The sequence below is a fragment of the Ascaphus truei genome, chromosome 4, assembly GCF_040206685.1.
Source record: "Ascaphus truei isolate aAscTru1 chromosome 4, aAscTru1.hap1, whole genome shotgun sequence".
Lineage (NCBI taxonomy): Eukaryota > Metazoa > Chordata > Amphibia > Anura > Ascaphidae > Ascaphus > Ascaphus truei.
Genome location: NC_134486.1, coordinates 111,967,837 through 111,993,628, shown reverse-complemented (window position 1 = coordinate 111,993,628; position 25,792 = coordinate 111,967,837). Strand labels below are relative to the sequence as shown.

Sequence of the window (25,792 nt, the reverse complement as noted above, 5' to 3'; positions counted from 1 at the left end):
GAGGATGCAGCTCTCCTTGTGGATCCAACCCAAAGGTCCATTGTAAGCTATAGAAGAGAGCGCAAGGCTCATAGTGAAGTCTGTAATTTATTTACAATAAAATAACGGTTAAAACACTCATAGACGCAAGTAGATTTTAGGCACACAGTTGTTATAAATCATAAAATTGTGTTTTTAAGAATCATAAAATATAAATATGTTTGACGGATTCTTATAGTCTGAAAGATATTTCATAAAAACGAGGCTGGATCAATATCTTCGTTGAGACCCCCTGGTGACAATGTCCCCAATTTTGTGAATCCAAAACGTCTTCCTTCTACGAAGTTCAACGAACCTGTCACCCCCTTTTCACATTAGTTGTAATCAGTTCTAACCCTATCACACAGAGTCCATGGGGATCCATATTGATACAGAACCCCTGACTAAGAGGAACAAGTTTCCTTGTAAAGCATAGGGCTGTATCTCTGCTCGGCCTGTCAGCTGTGAGGCTTACAGGGACGGTCTAGGGCTGTAGCGGTGGTGTGTGGGAGCTAATCACAAACTTCTGAGAAGTCCGCCCCTTCTGTGAAGTAGGACGACACGCTACAATGACGTCACGTGACCTGGAAGTAAACCGCCGGTAGGGCGATAGAATCAGGAGGCACGAGAAGACCCAGCGGAGCACCGTGGATGCTTCTGATGGCCCGACTACACCCCACAGCCATTTTCTAACGCAATTCTGTGTCCGAAATCTAATTGCGTCTGTGTGTTTTTTAATCGTTATTTTATTGTCAATAAATTACAGACTTTACTATGAGCCTTGCACTCTACTATATATCTCTCTCTCTCTCTCTCTCTCTCTCTCATATATATATATATATATATATATATATATATATATATATATATATATATATATATATATATATATATATATATATATATATATATATATATAATTTTTTTTTTTTTTTATCAATGTGCAACCCAAATGTTAAATGGTAGTCAAACCATATGCCCAAATATTTGGAACTAGTAATGGGCTTGGATAGAATTAGAGTTTGTTCTGATCTGGAGCTCATTCATAGGAACCTTTAGAAATGTAACCTAGGTCCCAAATACCATTGTTAGTCTTGTCAGTGTTTAAAACAGTTTTGTTTTGGGAAATCCAATTATCAAGTCTCAAAAAGTCAGATTGAAGTACGTGTCCAAGGTCTGAGAGGTTAGGTCTGTGTGCATATAAGATTGTCATCTGCACACATGTGTATTGAAGCTCCCTTACAAGCTGTAGGAAGATCATTGATGAACACTGGGAAGAGTAGGGGCCCCAGAACAGAGCCTTGCGGGACACCACAGGTGATATCCAAGGGGTTGTAGTTAGTGCCCAAGAGATACCTGTTGGGATCTACCTGATGGGTATGAATGAAACTAGCTAAAAGCATGCTTACCTATTCCAGAGCACTGGAGTTTGTTTAGCAAGATAACATGATCAACAGTATCAAAAGCCTTTGCAAAATCTAAGAATATTGCACCAGTAAGTTGTCCCTGTTCCATTCTACACTGTATCTCATTGCAAACTTTTAGCAGGTTAGTTACCATGGAGTGTTTGAGGTGAAAGCCAGATTGGAATTGGCTAGGGAAATTTGTCTTGGTCTAGTAATCGCTTCATTGGTGGTGAACACATTTTTTCCATGACTTTGGATAGTATTGGGAGAAGAGAGATTGGCCTGTAGTTTGAGACAGTGTTTTTGTCCCCACTTTTGAAGATTGGGACAACTCTGGCAGTTTTCCATGTGTTAGGGATATGGCCTGCAGACCGAATAGAGTTGATTAGGGAAGCAAGCGGTTTGGCAATGGCTGGGACAGCAAGTCGTATGAACTTAGATTGCAGTAGGACAGGTCCACATTGGCTGCTTGGTTTTAATTTGAGGAGCACTTGTGTAATCTCCACTTCAGATACCGGGACAAATGTAAAATTGTGTGCAGTGTTGGGAGAGGGTGGGGCTATAGAGGTACTACGAAGGGAAGACAATCAGTGCTCCACGGATTTGCTCAATAAACTAATTTATTGCCAATAGACTACGTTACGGCCACACAGGCCTTTCTCAAAAGCAGAAATGGCCTGTGCCATTTTTGCTTTTGAGAAAGGCCTGTGTGGCCGAAACGTAGTCTATTGGCAATAAATTAGTTTATTGAGCAAATCCGTGGAGCACTGATTTTCTTCCCTTCGTTATACCCTGGATTAATACAGAGAATCCTGAACCAGGAGCACCGGTAGTTGTATCCCCTTTATTCTGATTATAATAGTGTGCAGCATTTTATCATTCTGCTATAGAGGTACTCCCAGAATGAGGTTCATGTATGTAGTTCGGATTACGTTTCACTAATTAGTAGCACACCCCACAAAGTATTCATTGAATACATTTATTTATTTATAACAACTTTTATGTAGTGCCCTTATCCAGAGCACAATTTGCAATATCAGTAAGATTTGACAGAGTAATATCCTCCTTAATGATATTACATGGTTGTTGATGGCTAGAAGGCTGGAATATGTTGTTAACCTTCCAGAAGTTAGCTGGGTTTGATGTATTCTGGTGACGATTGTCAGAGTAATATTGTGCTTTTGCATGCCTTGTTTGCCTTGTGCACATATTTCGCAGGCATCTGTAGTTATTAAGATCGTTGGTAGTGCCAGTTACTTTGTAGCTTTTCCACAACCCATCCCGAAGCTGGTAGAGCGATATAAGGTTGGTTGTTACCCACAGAAGGTGGGCCTCCCTGTACTCTTATTCTGCGTAGTGGAGCAGGGATATTTCCGAGTTTTAAGAACTCGGATTGGAAATAGTGCGGAATCGGGGTCAGGAATCAAGTCGATTCTCTACCATGGGCAGCTGGTAAGATCAACCAGAAACTGTTTTGGGTTCAAGTTTCTGAATATTCGAGTGAGGAGAACTTTAGGGTTTGATTGGGGTGATATGATTTTCCTTACACAGTACACTATTGCATGGTCACTGAAAATGTCACGAGAGGATGCCAGGGGATTGAATTCTGCTGGAGCTAGAGGAGAGAATAGTCTAGCACGGAATGGTTGTGAGATTTCAGGTTTGCCCGTGTGGGTTGGGAAATTAGTTGTTGGGGTAAGTGACTTGAGTTGTATCTGGATTTTGTTTTTAGGGTCGAGCCAATTGTAGTTGAAATCCCCAAGAACTAGCAGCTCTTCTCATTCAGAGAAAATTGAGCCAAGAAACTGGGTGATATCAGTCAGGGTGTTTAGGGGGGCGGTAGATGCCAGCAATAAGAACAGGCTTAGTAAAGGGGAGGCAGACTGGGTGACTGCATTTTTTCCTTTGTGCTCCACCCAGTGATTTATTCTTACAAATATTGAGGTACTCTTTTGAATAGAAGAATACATTGCCATTGTCATATTTGTGGGAATACAAATGTGCCTGTGGTGTCTTATAAAATGGAAGTGTTCAGTGTGCACACAAATATAACCACAACATGTAGCAAAATACTCTTGAATGGCGGAGGATACCCTCAATTGATCAGTGGTACCCATATGTAGAAGATATAGGTGTATTATCTTAGCCGTAACAAATCTCAATGTGTTCATTCTGGTCTGTGTGTGTTTGAAATTGCCATTCCTTGCAAGGCACAAAACTCCCAAATGTAAACAGAGCTGGGACCCCATGTTACAATCAGAAGTACAGGCAGTCCTCGTTTTACAACGCTTCGTTTTACAACGACTGGCTTATCCAACGCTATGCAATACATACCTATGTTCATTTTTACAATGCCAAAACGGCTTATCCAACACTCTTACAATGCTTTGCAAAGTTGTTTATGTGTATATAATATATATATATTATACTATATAATATATAATATTTTCATATTATGATATATTATGTTATATTATATATATAATACAGTATATGCAATATATAATTTATGTGTGTGCTGCATATCTTATTGTCTGCGTAAAATATTTTGTGTATTTTAGCATTAAAAATGCCTTCAGGAACGGAACCTTTCATTTTAACAGTCTTCCTATGGGAAAACGTGTTTCGCTTTACAACGTTTCGCTATCCAACGCCATTTTGAGTAACGCATTGTGTCGGATAACCGAGGACTGCCTGTATGGGTATACTAAAGAAATGCCTAAAATAAATTGACTGGTGGTTCCCCTAATATCTAAAAACAATTTTACCATCTTCCTGATCTTACCTTGTAGAACTGACAATACTTTTAAAGGTACCTTATGTGAATCCTTTACACATCCTATTAATATACAAGTTTACTATTAAAAATAAATACAAAATGTGAAGCTTGTTACATTTTTAAGACTGTTTGAATTACTGGTACTTGAATATATACTCTAATATATAACCAGTAGAGAACAGGATATTGTCTTTGTACCATTTGTGAACCGGTCATGTTTTCCCTCAATTCCTGAGAATTGAATGTCTTCTGATACCAAGTGTGCCTTATTTGCAAAATGCAGAAGAGACTTGAGGCGTGTTCTTATCCATGTTACACTGGATTAGTGTGAAATGTGTTGTGCAACCGTAAATAGGTCATCTGTCCCCACTGAATACAGATGACACAGGAACATTTCAGGGACTTTCACATGTTGTTTGATTTTCATATTTGCACATCATTAATGTCCTTGAAATAAATTAATCCTGTATGTTTAATCAATCACCATTAATTTTTTGTTTTTTAAATATTTTTTTTTTACAATACAACCGTAAAATATTTAGATGGGGTGGGGGAAACGTCTTTCAAAAAGTAGTTCTGATTTGCATATCTTCAAATGTCCTTTTACTCTTTTGGTACCAAAAGGTCCTCTGGCACACACTTTCCAACTTTGCCACTGTGGGATCACTAATAACACTGGAGAAGATGAATAAAGTAAGCTACTTCGTGGGTTGTGATATCTTTTAATGGACCAACCTATCAATCGTGCAAGATTTTCTGGAATGATTTGATATGTTGGTCCATTGAAAGGTATCACAACCTACAACCTCTTGCTCTTTCTGGGACTAATACGCCTATCGGCATCCTTTAATCTGTATTAATAAGGAAAGTATGTAGGTCCGGGAGGAAAGATAGACGGGGCAAGGTGAAGAGAATGGATTGCAGAAGTTAGCTGATGGCTTGAAAGGTGGGAGGCAAAGAAACTCACCCCATTTGTACAGTATGCATCTACATACAGGCACCACCATTCATGAACTAGGAGAAAATGGCAAGAAAAACATAACGCAGAGTGGAGGATTGTACAGGTGTATTTTGTAGTAGTTTGAAATCCTTTTTCTTGTAGGTGTGGGTACAGTTGGGTCACTAGTCAGCCCGAATATGTACTTACCAGAAAAACGTTGGTGTATTTTTTTCTACTCTAGCCCTGTTCTTACAGATCAAGGACATTAGAGAATCAGTATATTACTGTGCAGTAAACATGAAACTTGTGTATCTTTGGGATTAACAGTAGCATTTAAAGTAAAGAAAATTCCTCTGTTGCAATTTGTATTACTAGTACCCTGTAAAGACATTGGATGCAAGAATATATTACTGTGCTTACAAATGCTGTGCTGATTGGCTGATTAGCACAATATCAAGCATGCTTTTTGTGGTTTTAGGTAAATGACAAGTTGAACCTTGACCTGTCAGATGATGAGGAGCTGAGGGAACAGCTAGATATGCATTCAATCATTGTTTCTTGCATCAACGAGGAGCCACTTTACACAGCTGAGCAGGTAAAATACAAGTACATAATAGTTATAATTTTCATTAACATAAATACTGTATATAATGGCAACGACTGAACATTCACTCAGGTTTATTCATGTCTTTGGAATTCTAATTCTGTGTCTCCCAGACATCAAACAAATCTGATTATTCTAGTTATTGACATTCAAATGAGCGCCCATGCTGTAGTATTTTGCCTTTTTATGGTTAGACTTGTTTAGTTTTTATAATGCTGTTGAATGAAGGCTACAGCCCATACAATAAGGTTATTGTAGTTAAAAAAATTTTTTTTTTAAAATCACACCCCCATATAAAATGTATTCAGGCATAACCAATGTAGCAAAATATATAGCTGAATTATTATTGTTGCTCTGAAATGTTAATTAAACTATAGTTTGTTTTTTCCCAACTCGAATATACTCTTCTGTTTTACATGCTTGTGTACTTGGGATCAGTTTATTAGCCAGTTCTGTGTGGCATCCCTATACACTTGAATAAGGATCTACTAGTTTAACATTGTTAGAAATGTGTTTTTAACAATGTAGTTTTACATAATATCAGGATAGTTTTCATAGACATGCAGACACAATTTAGAAAAATCTTTTCTGCTTTTCAAAAATATGAAACTCAAGTGCCATTTTATGTTCAACATAGATTTCTGTCATTACTTGGTTCAAAAACGTTGCCCTCCTTTCTTTTATTCCAGTAACCAGTAGCTGTGAGTATGGTCTGTTTACTAAATTGCAGTAGCCACTACCAATCTAAAACTAATACATTACCTCTGTGCTGTTCTTGAGCAGCTTCCCATCACCTTTCCTTAGCTTAGGTGTGTAACTTGGCACAGTTATGAGCACCTTAATCAGTGGTGGCACCAAGTATAGTGCATGGGACTTAATTCATGCCGATATGCTTCCTTCTACACAGGACCACACTTCAGCTGCAATATTCATTTGTTGGGTGTTTAAAACAGAATCTTTCCCAACATTTGATGTTCTGTAGCAATATCTTAAGAACATTGGTAGATCAGGAAATACCATGATCTTTTCTGAGCGTAGATCTTTTTGACTTGAGAATATACTACAGGGGGTTTCGTCTTTACCAATAGGTTCTGTTTAATGTTCCACTTTGAGTGCCATGCTTCAATGTCTTTGAAGGTTATCGAAGAGATTGAGGAAATGATGCAGGAATCTCCTGATCCAGAAGAGGATGAAACACCTACTCAGTCAGACCGTCTCTCTATGCTTTCACAGGAGATCCAGACGCTCAAGAAGTCCTCTACAAATAGCAGTTATGATGATAGTAAGTTCAGTATTTAGCCTCTTGCCTATTTCATTTGTCTGAAGACCTCCTCTACTGTATAAAAACGCTTCTCTACTATTGCTAGTTGTGTAATTCGACGTTGGCCCCATGCGATGAAAGCATTGAATATTTGTGTACGCTTTGACTTGTGTGCATAAAAATAGACTTTTTTTTTATATGGGTGTCGACCACTTGACACCTTTTTTATTCCACATACATTTTTGCACTGATGGAAACCTATAGAGTCAAACTATTGCAGAATGTCTTTTCTCACTCTCTATAAATTTTTGTTTTGAATAAAATAAGAACCCACAAGGAAACACATTTAAAACATTTACATGTGATTAAAAATTTTATTCCAGCAGATAACTTTCTTCAAAAATTCCTAAAATGATCAATAACCAAAATTTTAAATGTCAGATAATAAAAAAAATTTATTTTCTATTTATTTTTTATTTGTAATTGCTACATTACTTTTATTTTAGCAAAGGTATTTCAGATATGAAAGCAAAATTACAAATCTTCTGAGAGTTTGATTACAGCAACCACTGAGTTCTTGAGCATAAACTGCCTAGAGACATGCAGGCATGATTGGAACTACTGTATCTCTGTGTCAGAGAGAAACAGCCATGGGCTACTGTACTAAATGTGATTTCAAAGTGCTCTAATTTTAGAAGCAACTCCAGTGTTCGTGGCAAACATGACCAGTTGTATGTAAGCAGCGTATTTTCAGTTGAAACGGGCAGAAATTAGCATGTATTCGAAAAAATCTCTCAAAAGCCTATATTCCATATGATGAGAAGCTGCTTCCAAGTGCTGAAAAACCGTTCAGCTCCATCCAAATTATTGGGGTTAAAATTTTCTCCCACACCGGAAAATATTCTGGACCTAAAGAGTGCAATTTTTAGCTCCCGGGATCCTTGCCCCAATGGTCCCCAAGATACGTTTTGGTGTCTTTACTGGAGTTCTCCCCTTTATAATATGGCCACCAAATCTCAGGTGTCCGTGAACCTGTCGGATAACCAGGGAGAACTCTAACTGGGACAGGGACCTCAGAACTAAGAGCGCCGTTTAGCTCTGGGGGACCCCCTTTTCAAATCATGTATAAAAAAATAATAAGGGTTAAGGGGAGGGGAAGGCTGTGTAAACGGTGGCATAGTAGCTTATACAATAACATTTATTTTATTTAATATTCGAACATTTACATTTTTAGTTTGGGAACATGGGGCCTCATGCAGAGAGCATAGAATTTTAAAAATGGCGAATTTCATAAAAAGTAGCTTTTTTGGAGAGTTTTATTCTCCATATGCAGAAAAGTGCGAATTCTGCTATGTTTAACATGGATGCGTGTGGCGAGTTTAAATTGGCGAGATGCGCGCTTCAGAAACGTGTAAAAACAAAATCGCGCCTTTTTTTTCCCCTTTACTATAGGCGGCGAGCGCCATCTTGCCATATTTTCGTGGCGCGGCAAAAATGCGAGAATCGCGCCTTTTTTTGGCGCGAACAGCCGCTACTTGCCGTTCGCACCTCTCTGCATTCGGAGAGTTTTAAAAATGGCGCGATTGAGGTTCTCGCCAGCCGCGAGGCGAGTTTTAAACATAGAAATAAAAAAATGGCGCGTTTTTCGCAACTCGCCATTTTATGCCGTTTTCTAAGGGAAATTGAACAAAAAATGGCGAGTTTTGAAATAACGATGCTCTCTGCATGAGGCCCATGGTTCTGAAAACATGATTTTTGGCTATTTGAGACAAATCGCAATCTTGTTACGTGTCTGTACACATACATATGTTTTGTCAGACAAAAGTGTGTTACTTCCGTTAGGGCCTTTGCACAATATATAGATCTTCTATCACCTCCCTCCTATCAGACGCATACTACATACTTCTATACCAAGCCATATAAAGAATAATTAAATGTTTGTCTGGTTTGATATTGTTGCACTTTTTTTTCAGTAAACTGTTTAATTTTATTTTCCCAAAGGGGTGAAGGTGATGTCTGTTACAGAGTTAAATGAACTGCTGGAAGAAATTGAGACCGCTATTAAGGATTACTCAGAAGATCTGGTTCAACAGCTGGCTTTGCGGGATGAGCTTGAGTTTGAGAAGGAAGTGAAAAACAGCTTCATTTCTGTTCTCATTGAAGTACAGAATAAGCAGAAAGAGCACAAAGAGAATGTGAAAAAGAAGAAAAAGCTGAAAAGTGTGAATCCTCAGAATGGCAAGCAAGAAAGAAGTCACATGCCAGGAACGGTAAGGATAAATAGTTGGCCTCTTTGCTACTGATGGGGCCCACAGAACGATAAACATTGGGCTCTGAAATTCGTTCTAAAATGATTATTCAGGCTTCTCACTCAAAATGTCATTTTGTTGCCATCATGTAACAGTGTCAAATGTACAGTACATTGTTTACCAATAAATACTTTTTTTTTTTTTTATCATACCAAAATATACACTGGTAGAAAACATGGTATCTTGGTGAACAATGTATTAAAATTTCTATAATCTCTGTACATTGATGTTACAATAAAGATGGTAGTTTTATACAATAGCAGGATGATGTGCTTTGATAGCTGAAATGCATTTGTGAAAAAATGTGTGACACAACCGAAATATCAGAAAGGAAGCCGTTTCAATGTGATACACATGTAGGTTGCTACCACAGAAATATAAGAATGTTCTCAGACCAGCCCAGCTTATGAAGAGTTAGAACACAATGGCACAATCAACTCAAAATGAGCACATTGCGGTTGTAACAGACCACATGTAATTAACATTATCTGGGTATATAAGACATCCTGACCTAGCATCCTTTTGTATCAACTCCCTCATCAAGCAGCTAATGCTTAAGACGTGTGATAAGAGGAACAGGAGGAATTCGGAAAGTATTGATTTGTCGTTGTGAAAATGTGAGCATTGTACCTTGCAAGGATTAAAGGGGACCTCCACATCGGAACTGAAATGCTTTTGTGGCACTGTAGACCATCGGAAAGCTCATTGCAACCAAATCGAATGACGTTCTATTGTTGCCTTGTTTGTTACAGTTAGTTTTGTGTACGGATTGTACACACCATCCATATAAGTTTTGTTTGGACACACAGAAAAGTTCAAACCGGCAGAAAAATTGGTAAATAAAGCCTTCTTTATTTCCTCAGCTGGTATGGTCTTTGTCTGAAGTTTGTACGGCTTTGTGTAAAGTCTGTACAAGCAGGGGAATTAATTAAATATTTTATTTATTAAATATTTTATTTGTATTTTTTTATTTTCCTTGATTTGAATAAAATCCCGATTTCTGAGATGAAGATATAGAGGTATATATCACAACTTTCCTGAATATTTTATTTTTTGGGGACTGGTTTCTGGCGCACGAAAAACCTAAAAAATATGTCCTGATGACATTGCTGATTGCTGTTAGCCGGCACAAGGGTGACCCCCAGCTGCACAACCCTGATGAAAGTCCCTCTACGTTGGACCAAAATGTCGGTTGCGGTGCCTTGTATTCACAATACGCATTATGGAATACTAAAAATCTGTGTGCTGTCTCATAGTTACCGAATGCAGGTCCGGTAATAATATCTATTTAATTTATATCGGACAAGCATCAGGACCTTTTGGGGTTTACGTGAGTGCCAACTGTTGCATTATTCTCTCCCCCCCTCCCCTCAGCTGTATGTACGTACTGTATGTCCATGTGGCGTGTATATTATGGGTAATTTCCCCATACTCCTCCCTCTTTATTTTTTCTTTCTGTACCCCATACAAACTTAATCAATAAACTGTTGAGAGAAAAAATAAATAAAAAAACACCCTGCTTGTACATACTTTTAGGCAAAGCCCCTACAAGCTTTTTCATACATGTGGCATAGCCGCCTATGTGGAAAACGTGTACAAACGTGATTTTAACGAACGTTGAATTTTTAAAATGGATATAGTAAATATATCAAAACACATCCCAAACAGTAAAAATTTTACTCTGGAACTTTGAGAAAAAGTGGTGCTCCATGAGCTAGTAGATTGGTGCGCAAATTAAAAATGACTGTCGTTGTTTGCAAATGCACGAAGATAAGAGCTAACACGGGTCGTAGATAATGAGTTTGTTTATGGTAATATTCTGAAATGATCATACAGGAGTGTCACAAGACTCTGCAAAGGGAGGGCCCATGCAGCCTTTTTATACACATGAGTTTCTTTGTCTAAAATAAGATGCTAGGTAGAATACAATATCTCCTCCCCATTCTAAACCAATCATAATAAAGGTCACTAAAATGAGTAAAAACTGTATTAAAACATTCTTAATACAATGAACAAGAAGTGTTAGGATACATTTTTATCTCTAAGTTTGTATAACTGCAGAATACGTGCTTCTCCCTCATTTCTGGGCATTGAGCCATAGGCCGCCTTGGCCTTGAGTCCTGGTAACAAAACCGATACATACACATACTTTCTCACATTAAATGATTGCAGGAAAACAGCATGAGACACACAAGACCATACAATACAGACAAAATGGATTCTGCACACCAACAACCTCATCTCCAGAGACCCTCCCCAGTCCATTTCATCCATATGTCATCCATTTCTACAGTGTTCATTTCAACAATATTAGATTAACATGACCATTGACAAGCGGATGGCCACAGTACACCGCAAAAGGTGGTACAGAGAACTCATTTAATCTTTATTTTTAAAACACAATGCAAAAACTTTTTTTATGTTCATAGGGACAAAAAAGGCAAACAAATTATAAAATGAGTGCACTTCAATATTATTTTATATAGAACCCACGTATGTATACATTTTAAAAGGTGAGATAAACCCCATATTAGAATAGGCGTAGCCGTATTTAAAACTTCTCATTATTATGAGAACACTGAATAAGATATGCAAGCTTAGGCTGCGATTATAGTGACGGAGGTGGCGCGCACGACGGTCACGTGACGCGGCCGTCACGTCTAAAACAAATTATTTTGTCGTCTCTGGATACAGCTGGTCCTTCACGCTTCCGCGTGGTCGTACCCACTATGCGCAGCGACATTGGACACCATGTATTTGATTTTGGCACCGCTCACCGCAGCCAGCACTATAATCGCGGCCTTAGTGCAACAAACTCTTTCCCTCACCTCCACCCTGTTTTTTATATAAAAACAGGATTTTAACTCTGGGTTTCTCTGGAGCCACACAGCACTTTTATTTTTTAGCTCCAAGGACACCATTGGTCTTCGACATACAGGTGCAGTTACGGGTGTTCCTGTTTGTTAAATGGAATTTAAATGGTCATCCAATAGATCTATTGGCCCAAGATTTGGCATTAGTTTTGTTTTCTCCTTCAGTGAAATTGGAAAGTATCAGCTTTAAATCAAGTTATCTTTGAAACCGAGGAATTCTGGAACTGAAAATAGTGCTGTTCACGTCTGCGTTTCCCATTCTGTGTGAAAATAAGAAAACGATACAGGGTTTGGAGGGGGGGTTTCTGTTTAATCATACAAATATTTTCCGTCTTGCTGCTTGATTTTCCTGTAGCACAGGGCTCTTCAACTGGCAGCCCACAAAGGGCATTCATGTAGCTCCTGGACTCTCTACTTCTGCTAATTTCATACTAGTGGCTTAGGCAGCAAAGTGCTATTTGCCACACTGAATCACACTTGTAAGTTAAGGTAATGTAAATATATATATGACGGATGTTATGCTGGTAAAATTTTGAAATATAACCATGTTTAGATCTTGAGTTGGATCAAAAGTGACATTTACTAGAAGCTTGTGGCCCTACTACTCCCAAATGTTTTCTGATCTGGCCCCTTTGGAGAACTGGTTCAAGAGCACTGCTGTAGCACGTTGTCCTGAACTGCCCTCAAGTAGGAAAAGGGTTGAAAGGAGGACGTGTAGGAATTTTCTAGCGTTCAACACATTGTTTGGGACCATATAATATTTTCATAGACCTTGTAAAGTCATAAAAGGTTATCTACTGATGGAAATCTGTTTCTGCAATGAAAGAAATGCAGATAAGCTTAACGCGTTGAGTTGTTTCTTTTCGTGGATTTCTGCCTTCTATGGGCTATCAATATCAAAAATAATGAATCTTTCACCTTGTCCAGTTTCTGGTCAATTTCTATCCTGTTGTCATTGTTTCTTTGTACAGCGTGTGTGTGTGTGTGTGTGTGTGTGTGTGTGTGTGTGTCAGTCATCTTTGCTCATCTCACTCATGTCTTCTATAGAAATGCTTACTAACAGCTTATTTTCTCTTCCTTTCTCTGTCTGGTTCTTGCTGTATCTTGATATCTATAGCGCTTCAGCATGGAAGGCTTCTCAAACGTCATACAGAATAGCTTTCGCCAGACGTTTGGGAGTTCGGGAGGAGAGAAACAGGTGCTGGGGTTTCCTTTCTCTTCTCCTTTTCTCTGTCATTTCTTTTCTGGGATTTTCTTTTTCGTACTCTGGCATTTTGTTGACGTTCTTAGAATGGTTATGGCTCTTGGTGCAATGCAAGTTGGGTAATATTTCTAATATTGTCCATCAAGTAAGCCATTACCATTCACTTAATAAGGAAGGTTCATGTTTTAAAGCATTTCGGAATTATTATTATTATTATGTCTGGAAATGGAAACCACGTTGAACGTCACCAACTTAAGTATTATTGTAATAATGCACTAGGGTAAATTCTGTAGTTTTCACAAACACATGCTTTTCCCACCTGCCCATTTTCCCATATTCTAATTATTATAAAAAAGTTATTTAATTGCTTTGTTAGGTTAAATAGTAAATTACATTTAGGGGGTAAAATGTAGAGCTCTACTGGCTTATTTCTTTATACTGATATGATTCAGAGGTATGCAAATTGAGTACCTCCCCAGTGCAATATTTACAAGTACGTTCTCACATGTATGCCAGTAAGCAAGGTCAATTTTTTAACATACGTTTTATGTAACTTTATATATTTCCTTACTGAGAAGATATCTCTTGTTAAACATACCCGGTGTGTCTTCTATCACAATTATCAAGGAAGTACATTTGCACTTGTGGGAGTGGAGAAGATGGTCAAATCTTTCATCCAAAGACATTGGGTGCGCACCATGTTAATTCTGCAACCCTTTGGGGGCAAAATCCAAATAGTACTGAGCCTGAATATATTTGTAACTAGCAATCTTATTCTACCTTAACTGCCCTTTGGCCTCAGAGAGTAGTCTTTAGTTTCTGCTCATGGACAGATCTTCTGTTTTCTAGATGGCTTATCTCTATTTGATCAAATGATATGATATTATAGTACAAATATAACGCTACTTACTATTCAACATTGGGTTTTAGTAGAGATCCGTCTAGGAAGTTGTACTCTCGCTTATGGCACCAAATAACTGTGCTATTTGTTTTGGGATGCTGTCTTGCCCTCAAGCCATGGTAAAACCTAGAAATGACCAGCAAAGCCAAATCTTTCTCACCTAGAATCGTTTTCTTGTTTTATATTTTTGTTTTTGTTCTGTTGTAACCGATAATGAATTCCCCAACTACAGGACTTTAATAGAAATTGGAGTCCCCTGACTGAAATAATAGACTTGTTTAAATAATAGAATTAATTTAGAATGTTTTCATCCATTAACCATGATAAGATGGCTATTCTTTACACCTTAAAGTATACTTCCTGCATAATTGGTTTATTGGAACCACAAAGTAATGGTGGGGTATTTTTGCACACAAAATCAAATCGCATTCAGAAATGTATGCTTGATAAGGCACTATATTGAGAAAGTGGTCACAGTGACATTGGTATAGGGTCTTGTTTTGATTGTGTAGGTGAGATCTGCTGTTTTGGTGGTAAAAATGCTTTTTGATCGTTGCTATGTGGTACTAAAACACATTTTTATTGCACTGTGATAATTGCTATAAAAAAAACATTTTATAGATTGAGGTTGTTTGTAATCACAGATTTTATTCTGCTTTAGTAACAAGTTTTGACCAGTTTAGAATTTGCCCCAGGTCGATATTTGCCATTTGTATGGAAGACAAACCTCGTGAACCTGTTCAAGTGAATATTAGTCAATGATGTCCACTGGTGCATGTTTCTTCTGTGTGAATACTTTCTTTTATATAACCTGCTTTATTTGAGTTGTATGTGACATTTCATTCCCCTTGTAAAGTCTGGCTGAAGCATAGACCACATGCAAGTCCTGTTTGGCAGGTTACATAAATAAAGTGCAGAGGTTACAAACTGCATTATTTTCTGCCAATCTTGTTTGGCGTTTCTGTTCGTTCATGAACAGTTGAGTTGGTGTCAAAAATAGATTATTTTAATACTAAACATTTTTATTTGTTGCAGAACCTATGTAACAAAACAAGATGTACAGTTCAGTGTGTTTCATTGTAAAAAAAAATAAAGGAATACATTAAATAAGACTAGTTCTGTCTTTAAGAGGAGGTCCTGGGTGGTGTGTTCATATGTTTTTAGATGGGTCATGCTTGATTAGACCTCTCCAAAATTTCTTGTGACCAAAAAGCTCAAATTTGCCATAGAGCCACATGTGTGAGCATTTGATGAGACACATCAGGTTTAATGGTATTTCCCAAATTCAGGCATCACACACAGCCACTGTTGATGAACCACAATTCGTTTTAAAATAAGTGTAAGAAGTGGATATGTTCAAATGTTAAAACCGACATTCTTTGTATTTTAAAACCCAGCATGAATGCTTCTGTATGTTAAACAATTACAAATATCTACATCATCATAACAGTGTGTTTTATTCAACAGTACTTGACCACAGTTATTCCTTATGAAAAGAAAAATGGGCCCCCATCTGTCGAAGACCTCCAGATATTAACAAAAAGTAAGTGTGTATGTATATATCTATCTATCCTATACCTATCCTCAAAACTACAGACCTAAAATCTATAGGCTCATATTTACCAAGCCTTCAGTCCATTCAGTGTGGGCATGTTGTCGGAAACTAAAAAAAAAACTGTAACCCCCCTCCTTGCCCCCCGCCCCCCCAATTTTATTGCAGTCATATTTAAAATGTAATAATTGCATTAAATGGGAGAAGGAGCTGCTCATTGAGTAAAGACACTGACTGGCACTGATTACTGAGTTTGAAGCACTGGTTCCTTGTGTCTGCTCCTTGTGACCTTGGGCAAGTCACTTTATCTCCCTGTGCCTCAGGCACCAAAAACATAGATTGTAAGCTCCACGGGGCAGGGACCTGTGCCTGCAAAATGTCTCTGGAAAGCGCTACGTAAAACTAGCAGCGCTATACAAGAACATGCTATAATAATAATATCGTCCCATAACACTTTTTGTCCCTTTTCTAACACTAAGATTGTTCGGTTACTTGCCAAGCAAGCTCTAGGAGATGGCTAGAAAGCTGTGAATTTGCTATGCTTTGATTTAATTGAGGTAAATCTCAATTTATGCTTTTAGTTTAACCCCTTGGTTTTAAAGAATTAAAAAATGCACAGTTCGGTCAAGAATCAATGCAGAACACCTCTAAATGGGAATGCCTTTAAAAAAAAAATTATTATAAAGTTCCTTGTAATTTCATCTCTTCCCTGAAATCCACTGTAACTAAGCTTGTGTTCCTTATTACCATCCTTTGCAATCACAGAAAGATTGCCTCAAAACACGAATCCTCACTGCTCATTCCCACAAGACTTTGTTGACCAAGTGGATTTCTCTCTCTCTCTCACTCCCTTTACCTCCCCCCCCCCCCCTGTTTTTTTAATGAAACATTTCCAGAACCCTTGGTGGGTGGGTGGGGGAGTATGGCTGTGAACAAAGTTGTGCCAGTGAATCAGCAGATGTGTCTTCGTTCTTCACGGCAGATCCACTACTGACCCATTCTTTGTAATAACCATTCACTGATTCAGTATAACCTAATCCTAGGGGCTCTTGAAGATAAGAGCCATGGCAATTCTTCATTGGGGTAGTCCCGGGTAAAATGAATGATTTTGGTTGGATTGCTGCTCCTAATGCTCCACTCCTGGCCCATTTTTACCTTGTTGCATCAGTATAAAGAGGCTTTTAGTTTTATTCCATCACCATAGTAACGAAACTCTCCCAGGCATGCTAACTGTAATTACTGAAAGTATTATTTGCACAAAGTTCAAATTGGTTTTATTTTAGTATACATTTATAAGGTTTGAAATAAAAATACAGTTTGGAAATAACGCATTGTAATGTTATGGAAATGCTCCCTCAACATAACTTCTATTGCAAGAAATGTGCAGTCGTCATCTATGCTCTCTTTGTTATTTAGTTCTTCGAGCAATGAAAGACGACAGTGAGAAAGTGCCAACTTTGCTAACAGACTACATTTTAAAGGGTGAGTATGCCAAACTACGGGCTGGGAAGCTAATGTTTTCCAGACCTCAGAAGCCTGTCTTACTTTTTTGTTAATGGTTATGAAATTGTGACTTGTAAAGGCATTGGAGAGTTTATTGTCATTTTTAAATAAAATGCTCCAGATTATTACTGAATACAGTTGACAAACTCATAACACAAGTTGACAAAAGCGTGGCAAACTGTCATGGATGGCATATGTCTGCTGATTATTCCCTTCCACCCTCACACATTAAAAACAATGTACTTTGAGTGCAATTTGTAGGGACCTTGGTGTGGAGATCTCTCTTCACAGATTAGTTCAGTTTTTGGCAAATTATGTCCCTTTGCACCGTAGTCCATTATTGATGATAATAAATTAAACTAATATATATTTGCAGGCACTAGGGATTGATCTGTGAGTTTTCTTTATACAAGGTTACCCTCACACATTACCCTGCTCTCGGCTTTCTCTGTACAATCCCGTTTACTTCTTCCCCAATGCCAACTCCCGCAAATAACAAGCAGCTATCCGAAACAGCAACCACCGTCTCCCCCTGTACCCGTAGCCTTCCACTCACCCTTCCTTATAGATTGTAAGCTCCTTACCTACTCTACCAATGTGTGTTAATGTTTGCTATTTTATTGTTATATCCTTTTGACACCATTGTACTGTTATAAATAAATGATAATTGGCCTTGCTAGATATTAGAAAACATTTTACGTGTATAGCTTGGCATCTGTTAGCAGCATTAGTAAGTATCTGTTGCTATATGGACTTCCCTTTATTTTCCTAGCGTATATTGGAGGTGTAGTAAAGTGAATACCATTTTAACCGTTTCTGAATTGAATGTTTTTCTCATGAAATTCTAACTACGAACAAAACAATAGCACATGTCAAAGATTTAATACGCACCCACATTTACTACTTGGATTTTTACTCTATTACTTGGGGACTCACACCTAAATAAAGATATAGTGCAGCAGATTGAAAGTTGAAGTGACCATGGTTAACTTATAAAGCAGTATACAAAGGAGAGAGGAATTGCCATTTAAGAGGACCTGCAGGAACAGTTCTTGCTTCAGTATTTCTTTTAGATAGCTACTGGTGCATTTTACAGTAGCACATGATCAGTAGAAATTGTGCTTGCAGTCTGGGATTTAGCTTTTGGTTTTTTTACCTGAAGAAAACAAAATGAACAGTTCTGAGTGGAACTGGTTTGAAAGTGTAGTGCAAGGTGCTGTATTGTACTGCAGGTCTGTCCAACAGGGGAAGTGTTATAGGAGCAAACCACACAGCGTAGCTGCTTCTTAACCCACTTTAACGCAGGAGATTATTAGTGGTTACCCTGATCGTCCCCTGGAAAATGATCATTTGATCCATAACGTACCTGGTAGGTCAATAGGACCTCTGGTTAAAGCATTATTGCTGGATAGAAGTGGTAGGTGGCAAATCGCTGTATCTAATTATAGCCACTTCCACATTTTTGTTGACGTACATATTACACGACCCTGTTTTAGACAATCAAAAAGTCCTGCCTCTCAGGTGCCCAGTGTTGGGAGATGTCCTGTTTTTGGAAGAGTATTAGAAATGAATAAGTATGTCAGTCTGCGTTTCAGAAAAACAAAGCATTGGTGATCGGGCTGTTAACACGGTATCCGTGTTTTAACTTCAGCTACTTCAATATTTTGAGTTCAAGGAAGATCGGGGGGAAAAAAAGTAACATAAAACATAAGTTTTGAGCATAGACTAAAATATACTGATGCTCAATTGCTCTGCAATTTCGAAATGACTAATCTTTACACAATTTATTGTAATTATTTTACTGTTCTTAGTAAGGTAATACTCCATGAATAAATCCCGATTTTAATTTGTGATTAAGTACTAAATTAGAGTATAGTAATTTTGTATCAGTGTTTGTCCCCTAGTTTAGGAAGTCAAAATAAATACCTCCAGAATTGTGATTTTTGAATAAGATCTAGAGCAAGGGCCGTTCAACCTCTATAAAACTAGTTCCATTTATTTTCAGTGTATTATTGTGTTCTTTGTTTCACCTGACTTCTTTGTTTTTGTGTTGTGCTAGCACTGGTGTAAAAGCTGGAAGGCTATGAGGTTTGTGTAGTATCGAGATGCAATAGAAATGAGACTATGAAGATCATGTCTTTAAACCTGTTGTATGTGCGACATGGTGTCTTCACATACCAGTGCATTTGTCAAAATGCCTTTATATATGTGACCTGTCATAATTACTTAAAAACAGTGTTTCCCAGCCCCTCTCCCTGGTAACCCCCATCCACACCAGGTTTTAGGAAGACCAATGCAATTGCACACGAGTGAAAGCCCCAAAATTGATATTAATTGAATGATGGGTGGTATGCATGGAAACCTGGTGAGGATGGGGGCTCCTGGAGGGGGTTGGGCGCTCCTGCTTTTATATAATCATGGTAGGGGTCTCCAGTTTTCCAGGGCAAGCAAAACATGCCTGTCCTGTTATCATGAGGGAAAGACAGCTAGCACAAATAGTCACTTTTAACTGAATGATGGAGATGGGAGCCCATGTGCCTGAGCTCGTTGAGCTAGACATGACATAAGTCTTGATATCTTATGTCTATATGCTATTGAATCTTCAGTTGGTAACTGGGCCATACCCCATATCTGTTAAACTAGTGGGTGGGGTGGGGGGGAGACTAATGTTCAACAGTCGACTTATTCACTGCAGTGCTATTGGACCCCATTAATAATGGATGGTGCACTTGTTCAGTTCATGATGTATTCCTCATTCTCATAGAACCTTTAAAAAAAACATAAAATTGTAGGTGCTTCAGAAAAAAAGAGGAAGACCTTTATACAAACTATGCACAGTTGACAGTGAAGTTACTCATTTCAAAGACATGTCCTTTATTAAGCTAATTTCTGTGTAGTAATAGACTTGCTTTTTTTCTTTTATTTAGGTAGCAATGCCTAGTTTGTTTCCTCTGTATCTCTAGATTTTTCTTCCCTGTGTTTTCATCCCCCCCTATCATGTTGATAAAATGCATTGTTTGTTTTTGTTGCAGTTCTGTGTCCTACTTGAGCAGTTCACCCCTCCTTTGGGTCACAAGACTATCGCGCTTTGGGACAACATTTCCTGTGTTCTTTGACAGGATGCATTTTTCATGGATCATTTAGAAGTGCTCTATATCCACAGGCCTTGTAGCTGAAGCTGTGTTTATCAACATCCCATAAATATTAACAAAATGTGTATTTTTGAGCATGGTGATTAGAATTATTCAGCTGTATCCTGTCTGTGATAGCAAAGTATTATAAGACTAGTTAACACTATTGCAGATGAAGTGTATACAATTGCTTGCCACAGCAGTGCATGGCAGGCTCCTCCAGCAGCAAATAGGATAATGTTATATTTATGAGTATAGAACAAATGTACAGTTTTAACCTGTTTTTATCTGTTGAAATCTATTTTTACAGTAAATACAAGTATAAACACTAATTTTTTTCTTTAACTGCTTTTATGATGGAGAAACGATGTGTAATATAACTATTAATCATGCAGTTTTATCCAACAGACGGTAATACTGTCTATTTTATTTAATTTCTACTTGTAAAAGGGATCAAATGCGAATTGCACTGGTAAATTATTTTCACGTAAATTGCAAACTTTTAAAGTAACAGATTTACAAACGCAACAGAAATGATGAAATGGAACCTGCAAAGGAAGAATCTATCATACAGCGTAACTTCTCAATTTGCGTAGCTTGTTTTGTGACATGTTTAACAGGTTATCAACAATAAGCACCAGAGTACGTTGCATATGTTTACGTGGCTGTTTTCGTTTTGCTTAATAGTGTTATTTCATATTGTACACGCCAGTTTGGCTTTTGCTTGATACAATTATACCCAAAATGAAATGCTATTGCCTATTTTATAATGGTTTTCGAAAAGCGGGCATACAAGAAAACTAATTGGTGATCTGCTCAAGTATCAACTGGCCTATAAAGAGTTAATTCTGCTTCAAGCAGGACACATGTTTTTAAGCTGCCTAAATTGGTTTATTGGCTACCTGACAGATCCTTGTTATAGAGTATGCCTCATACCCTGACAATGCACCTCCAGTTGAGATTGTTGTCCTAAAAATAACCAACTTAAAATGTTTACTTTTTTTTAAATACCTTTTATTTTACCTTATTTATAATCTTGCAAATATAATCGTCAGTACAATGTGTGTAGCTAGTTGGAAAAGGCATGTGATTAATTGTGCCACCGAAATGGTATATTAGACGAACAATTGAAGTTTGACAAGCTGTTGGAAACAATTGACTGTGTCTGAAACCCAATAGAAGGGAATGTCCTGCACTGCCATGTTTCAGAGTAAACCTGTACCAGTCTATTATAAAGAAACAATACTGTAGTTAAAGTGGATTGTATAAACTATGTTAAAAAATAGTTGAATATGAATTAACAGTATTTTGAGGCATTTCTAGAAATGAGTCTTGAGGTTATAATTTGCTGGAAATCTTGCAACAATTTAACGTATTCCCATTATTTCCTACAATCTGTTTCATGCACTGCATGACTGTGCTTTATGGGGGATGGATGAGTGACGTTTAAAAGTACAACCCCACAAAGCCGGACAGTTTAATTTTTTTTTAGGGGCTTCTGAATAGGATAGTTTTGTCAATCCAAGTGTTTTATTTACCCTTATCCCACTCTCTCCTTAAAGAGAACCAATAAAGTTAATGGGGCTGGTTGGAACTATTCCCCCTCACCCCTCTCCCCCCCTCCCCCTCAACACTCCCTAAACAATGGAGAAAGCTGGCTGCTGAACAACTGATGGTTTCCTCTAACAGTAGAAGGCCCGTAGGTAAAATTGGATTGAGCTTCACTACTAAAAATCAGCTAATTGAAAGAGCTTTTTTGTAGCTGAAACACCCATAACAAACTATCTAATTACTTTTTTGTTCTTATAGACTATTAAAATACTCTGTGTTAGATGAACAATTTGTTCCTTAGCATTGCACAAAGCACTTATGCATTTTTCAGAGCTTTCTGGTCTGTCTGAGTAAATGAGCAAGGCAAGATCTTTGCCTAAATCCAATTAATAATTACATTTTTGCATCAAAAGCATGTAAGCACTGTATATTCACAGTGAAGTTAACTGTTTAGCGGCATCAAATACATGTGTATTTTCCTAGATACGTTATTGTTTCATAAAATAACTGATTTAAATTGAATAGAAAATTCACCAAATATTTCTTTACCACCTTTGTTGAATTGCTTGGACATAACACAATGCCGAGTTCATATAAGATTTTAACACTACTTACTCCAGATCTTGGATACATATAACAAATGTATGCAACACCACAAACTTTTGTTTTTTTAATGTACAACTTCCTAAGGGCGTAAATGTTTACAATAAATACAATACAAATACAATACAAATAATCATTTTAAGTCGTTTTCACTGATAAGTGAGACTTGCACAGCAATTCTATGCAGTCATTATGGGGCCCTCTTGCTGCGAGCCATATTTACTTTATAGTGCTATGCCATAAAACCCCTTCCATCATTCCAAGACCCCATATGGTGCATTGAATGGACTGTACAGGGTCTTCCAGTACAAGGTGGTATTTTATAGCATAACACTGCTTAGTATATATGAATCATACTTCTAAAGCCATTACACAAGATGAATAGGGTTTGTTCATTTGCAATTTATTGTATGCTATGGATATAGATATAGATATATATAATTACATCAGAGTAGTGTTTATAGCACTGTTGGCAAGCTGTGGTAAAATGTAGGTGTTATTTTTTTTGGCTGCCTTATTACAGACATTTATGTAAAAGTAAAATCACAATTTTGAGTTGTATTGCATGCTATACATTAGCACAGGGGGTGCAAACTTCTTTTCCCTGCGCGCGCCCCCCCCCCCCCTCTCACCGGCGTCATGATGTCACATGACCTCACTGCGTTGCCATGGCGACGCGTGCGAGAGGCCGCCGGTGTCAAGGTAAGTTAGGTTTACAGAGGCCCTGCAGCTCCCCCGGCACTTAATTTAAGTGCCTTCGTGAAGCGCGCGGGGCTTCTGTTAACCCAGCGACCCATCGCACTCAGTCTCGCGCCCCCCAGTTTGCACACCGCTGCATTAGCAGGTGTATTTTTTAGAAAAGTCATTCATGAATTGCTACTTCAATTCATTTTTTTTGCAAATAAATTCTTAATATGGTATTGGGGTTATAGTTCCTTTAGCTCGAATACGAGAACATAAAAACTGCAAGAGTAAATGGGAACACACTACAGAGAAATGCATTTATTTAATGTTAAAGTAGAACTTTCCTTGATGCGAATTTAGCGAAAGCATCATTTTTATTGTATTAAAATAAATAAAATCAAACAAAGCACTTGATGAAAAACCAGCAAATATGTTTAGAAAGCCAGCTTGCTTTTGACAATGGCAGAAGTATTTCTTAATAGCTTTATTTAATTACCTTACTTTATACAACCTCAACTGAGCAGAATTTATAAGCAGATCTGATTGATTCTTTGTATATTGGCTTCAAGATGCTTGGTCATCCACAAACAGCTTTGAATTGTGCAATAAGGCATTTATACCCCAGTGTCCCTGATAAACAGAGCTGTGCATGACAAATGAGCTCCATTCATATAAAGGTATTAAATATTTCTATGAATTATTAATGTGTTGCTGCTATCTCTGCATACTCATATAAAGCTTATGTTGTTCAGTGGTTTTACCCGTGATACGCGACCTTCATTCTTCTGTTGGTACTAAGCAGGGTTATTTTATTGCACGAGCCTAAAAAAAATCTCCATGTATGCTGTTAAATTTCTTCTGCACAATAAAACTAATATGAGTGGTTGCCGCTCTTGAGTTTGTAAACCAAGCCCATGTGCTTTTATATACATACAGATATAGCATGGGCTATTGTTACCGCTGGTGCGTGCCAGCAAGGGCAATAATGCATTATCCCGTACCCTCCCCCCCCCCTTTTTTTTTTTGGACGTGGCTAATTCATTTTTCAGTGGCAGCTGATCCCATTGGCGCATTGTCCAGCCGCAACTCACCAGCGATTAGTAATAACCGCTGCTACATCTGTACATATGTTTCAAGCCTCACACAACATCTTAGATTATTTGCGCTGTATAACTGGTTCCCTTTAACTTTATCAAACTGATTTTAAATCGCCAAGGGAATAAATAATGCGTGAGCATACTTTTTAAGTGTTAAATACCTCCAGAAGGTTTGTACATAGAAAGTATTTTGTATGCGGCTGTTTACTTATTAATCTGTGTTAAGGGGGGGAGGGTTGGTCAGGTTTCTTTTTTTTTTTTTTCCTTTTAATTTATTACTACATTGTGTAACCTGAATTACATCTGTATCACTAATTGGTTATTGTTTTTTCATACTGGAACTTGACGCCAAACCAAAATAAATCCTGATTTAATGCAGTACTAATAAATGTTTGTTTTTTCTTTCTTGATCCTGTAAGATGTCATGACAGAGGTATAGGGAGGTAAGGAATAGCAGATAAATTCAGACACATAGGGAAGGAGATTTGGGGGACGATTAATCAAGCTCCGATGCAGAGTATCGCACTCGATCCGGTGTTAAAGGTATCACCGCTTCAGCCTATACGTATAAAAACAAAAGTAAATTTAATAGACTAAAACATCCCATATGGTTTCAATAACGAAGACAATATTTCACGTTCTAACATGAATTTATGACATTCATGTGACGTTTTCTAAATATCCTATTTCTCATTTATTTTTGGAAACATTTACAATTGTATTTCTTGTTTGTATATACATCTGAAAATGCAGTTTATGATGTAAAACAGGAGTTTCTGGTTGATCTAATCCGTTAGATGATTAACCATAATCCTGTACAAGGCAATTTCCAGGTGCTATAAGATCCTGTGTGAAATTCAACAGCTGTCTTAAACACCACCTCAACAGAGCTGTGTGCGCGCACACACACACTCACAATCAGTATATCATGGAGAAAACTATGAAGAAACTGCTGTTACATTTGGGACTGTTTCTGTTTGTGTCTTGGGGTCTGGGGACCAGCAGCGCGGCTGATGAGAAGACCTCAGCTCAGGATAACTTCCCTTCTAATGTATTTCACAATAAATCCATCATCACAGATCATCAGTAAGTTGTTCTTTAATGGGGGCCCCTTTGCTGCTGTCCATCTGGTGTACTTGCTAAATCTTTATTGGCTACAGCTATTTTTTTTTTCCTTAAAATTCAAATCCCTCTTTAGGCTTAAATTATGTAGAGTTGATGGAGGTGTTAGTTAAGACCCTTGGTTGAGCATTGCATGAAAAATTACATGTCGCGTGTCACCATGTACAAAATGGGCACGACGTTGATTACATTTAAAAAATAAAAAAAATCTAATTCAAAGCATTTGACAAGTAGTCTATAGTTTTTTGAACAGC

General features: G+C 37.7%; 1 protein-coding gene across 3 annotated transcripts in view; it reads left to right on the top strand.

Annotated features, from left to right (window-relative positions):
- The window catches only part of FEZ2 (fasciculation and elongation protein zeta 2), a 47,432-nt gene extending 22,627 nt beyond the window's left edge, over window positions 1-24,805 (top strand). The window contains exons 3-10 of one of the 3 annotated variants that reach the window (XM_075596455.1): window positions 5,622-5,738; window positions 6,885-7,029; window positions 9,010-9,278; window positions 13,308-13,388; window positions 15,763-15,838; window positions 17,264-17,329; window positions 19,410-19,438; window positions 20,383-24,805. In XM_075596455.1, coding sequence (XP_075452570.1) covers window positions 5,622-5,738; window positions 6,885-7,029; window positions 9,010-9,278; window positions 13,308-13,388; window positions 15,763-15,838; window positions 17,264-17,329; window positions 19,410-19,420 — 765 coding nt within the window. In that variant the 3' untranslated portion in view covers window positions 19,421-19,438; window positions 20,383-24,805. The remainder of the gene's footprint in view (window positions 1-5,621; window positions 5,739-6,884; window positions 7,030-9,009; window positions 9,279-13,307; window positions 13,389-15,762; window positions 15,839-17,263; window positions 17,330-19,409; window positions 19,439-20,382) is intronic. The other 2 variants (XM_075596454.1, XM_075596456.1) reach the window with 2 other exon arrangements.
- Window positions 24,806-25,792: the final 987 nt, after the last annotated feature.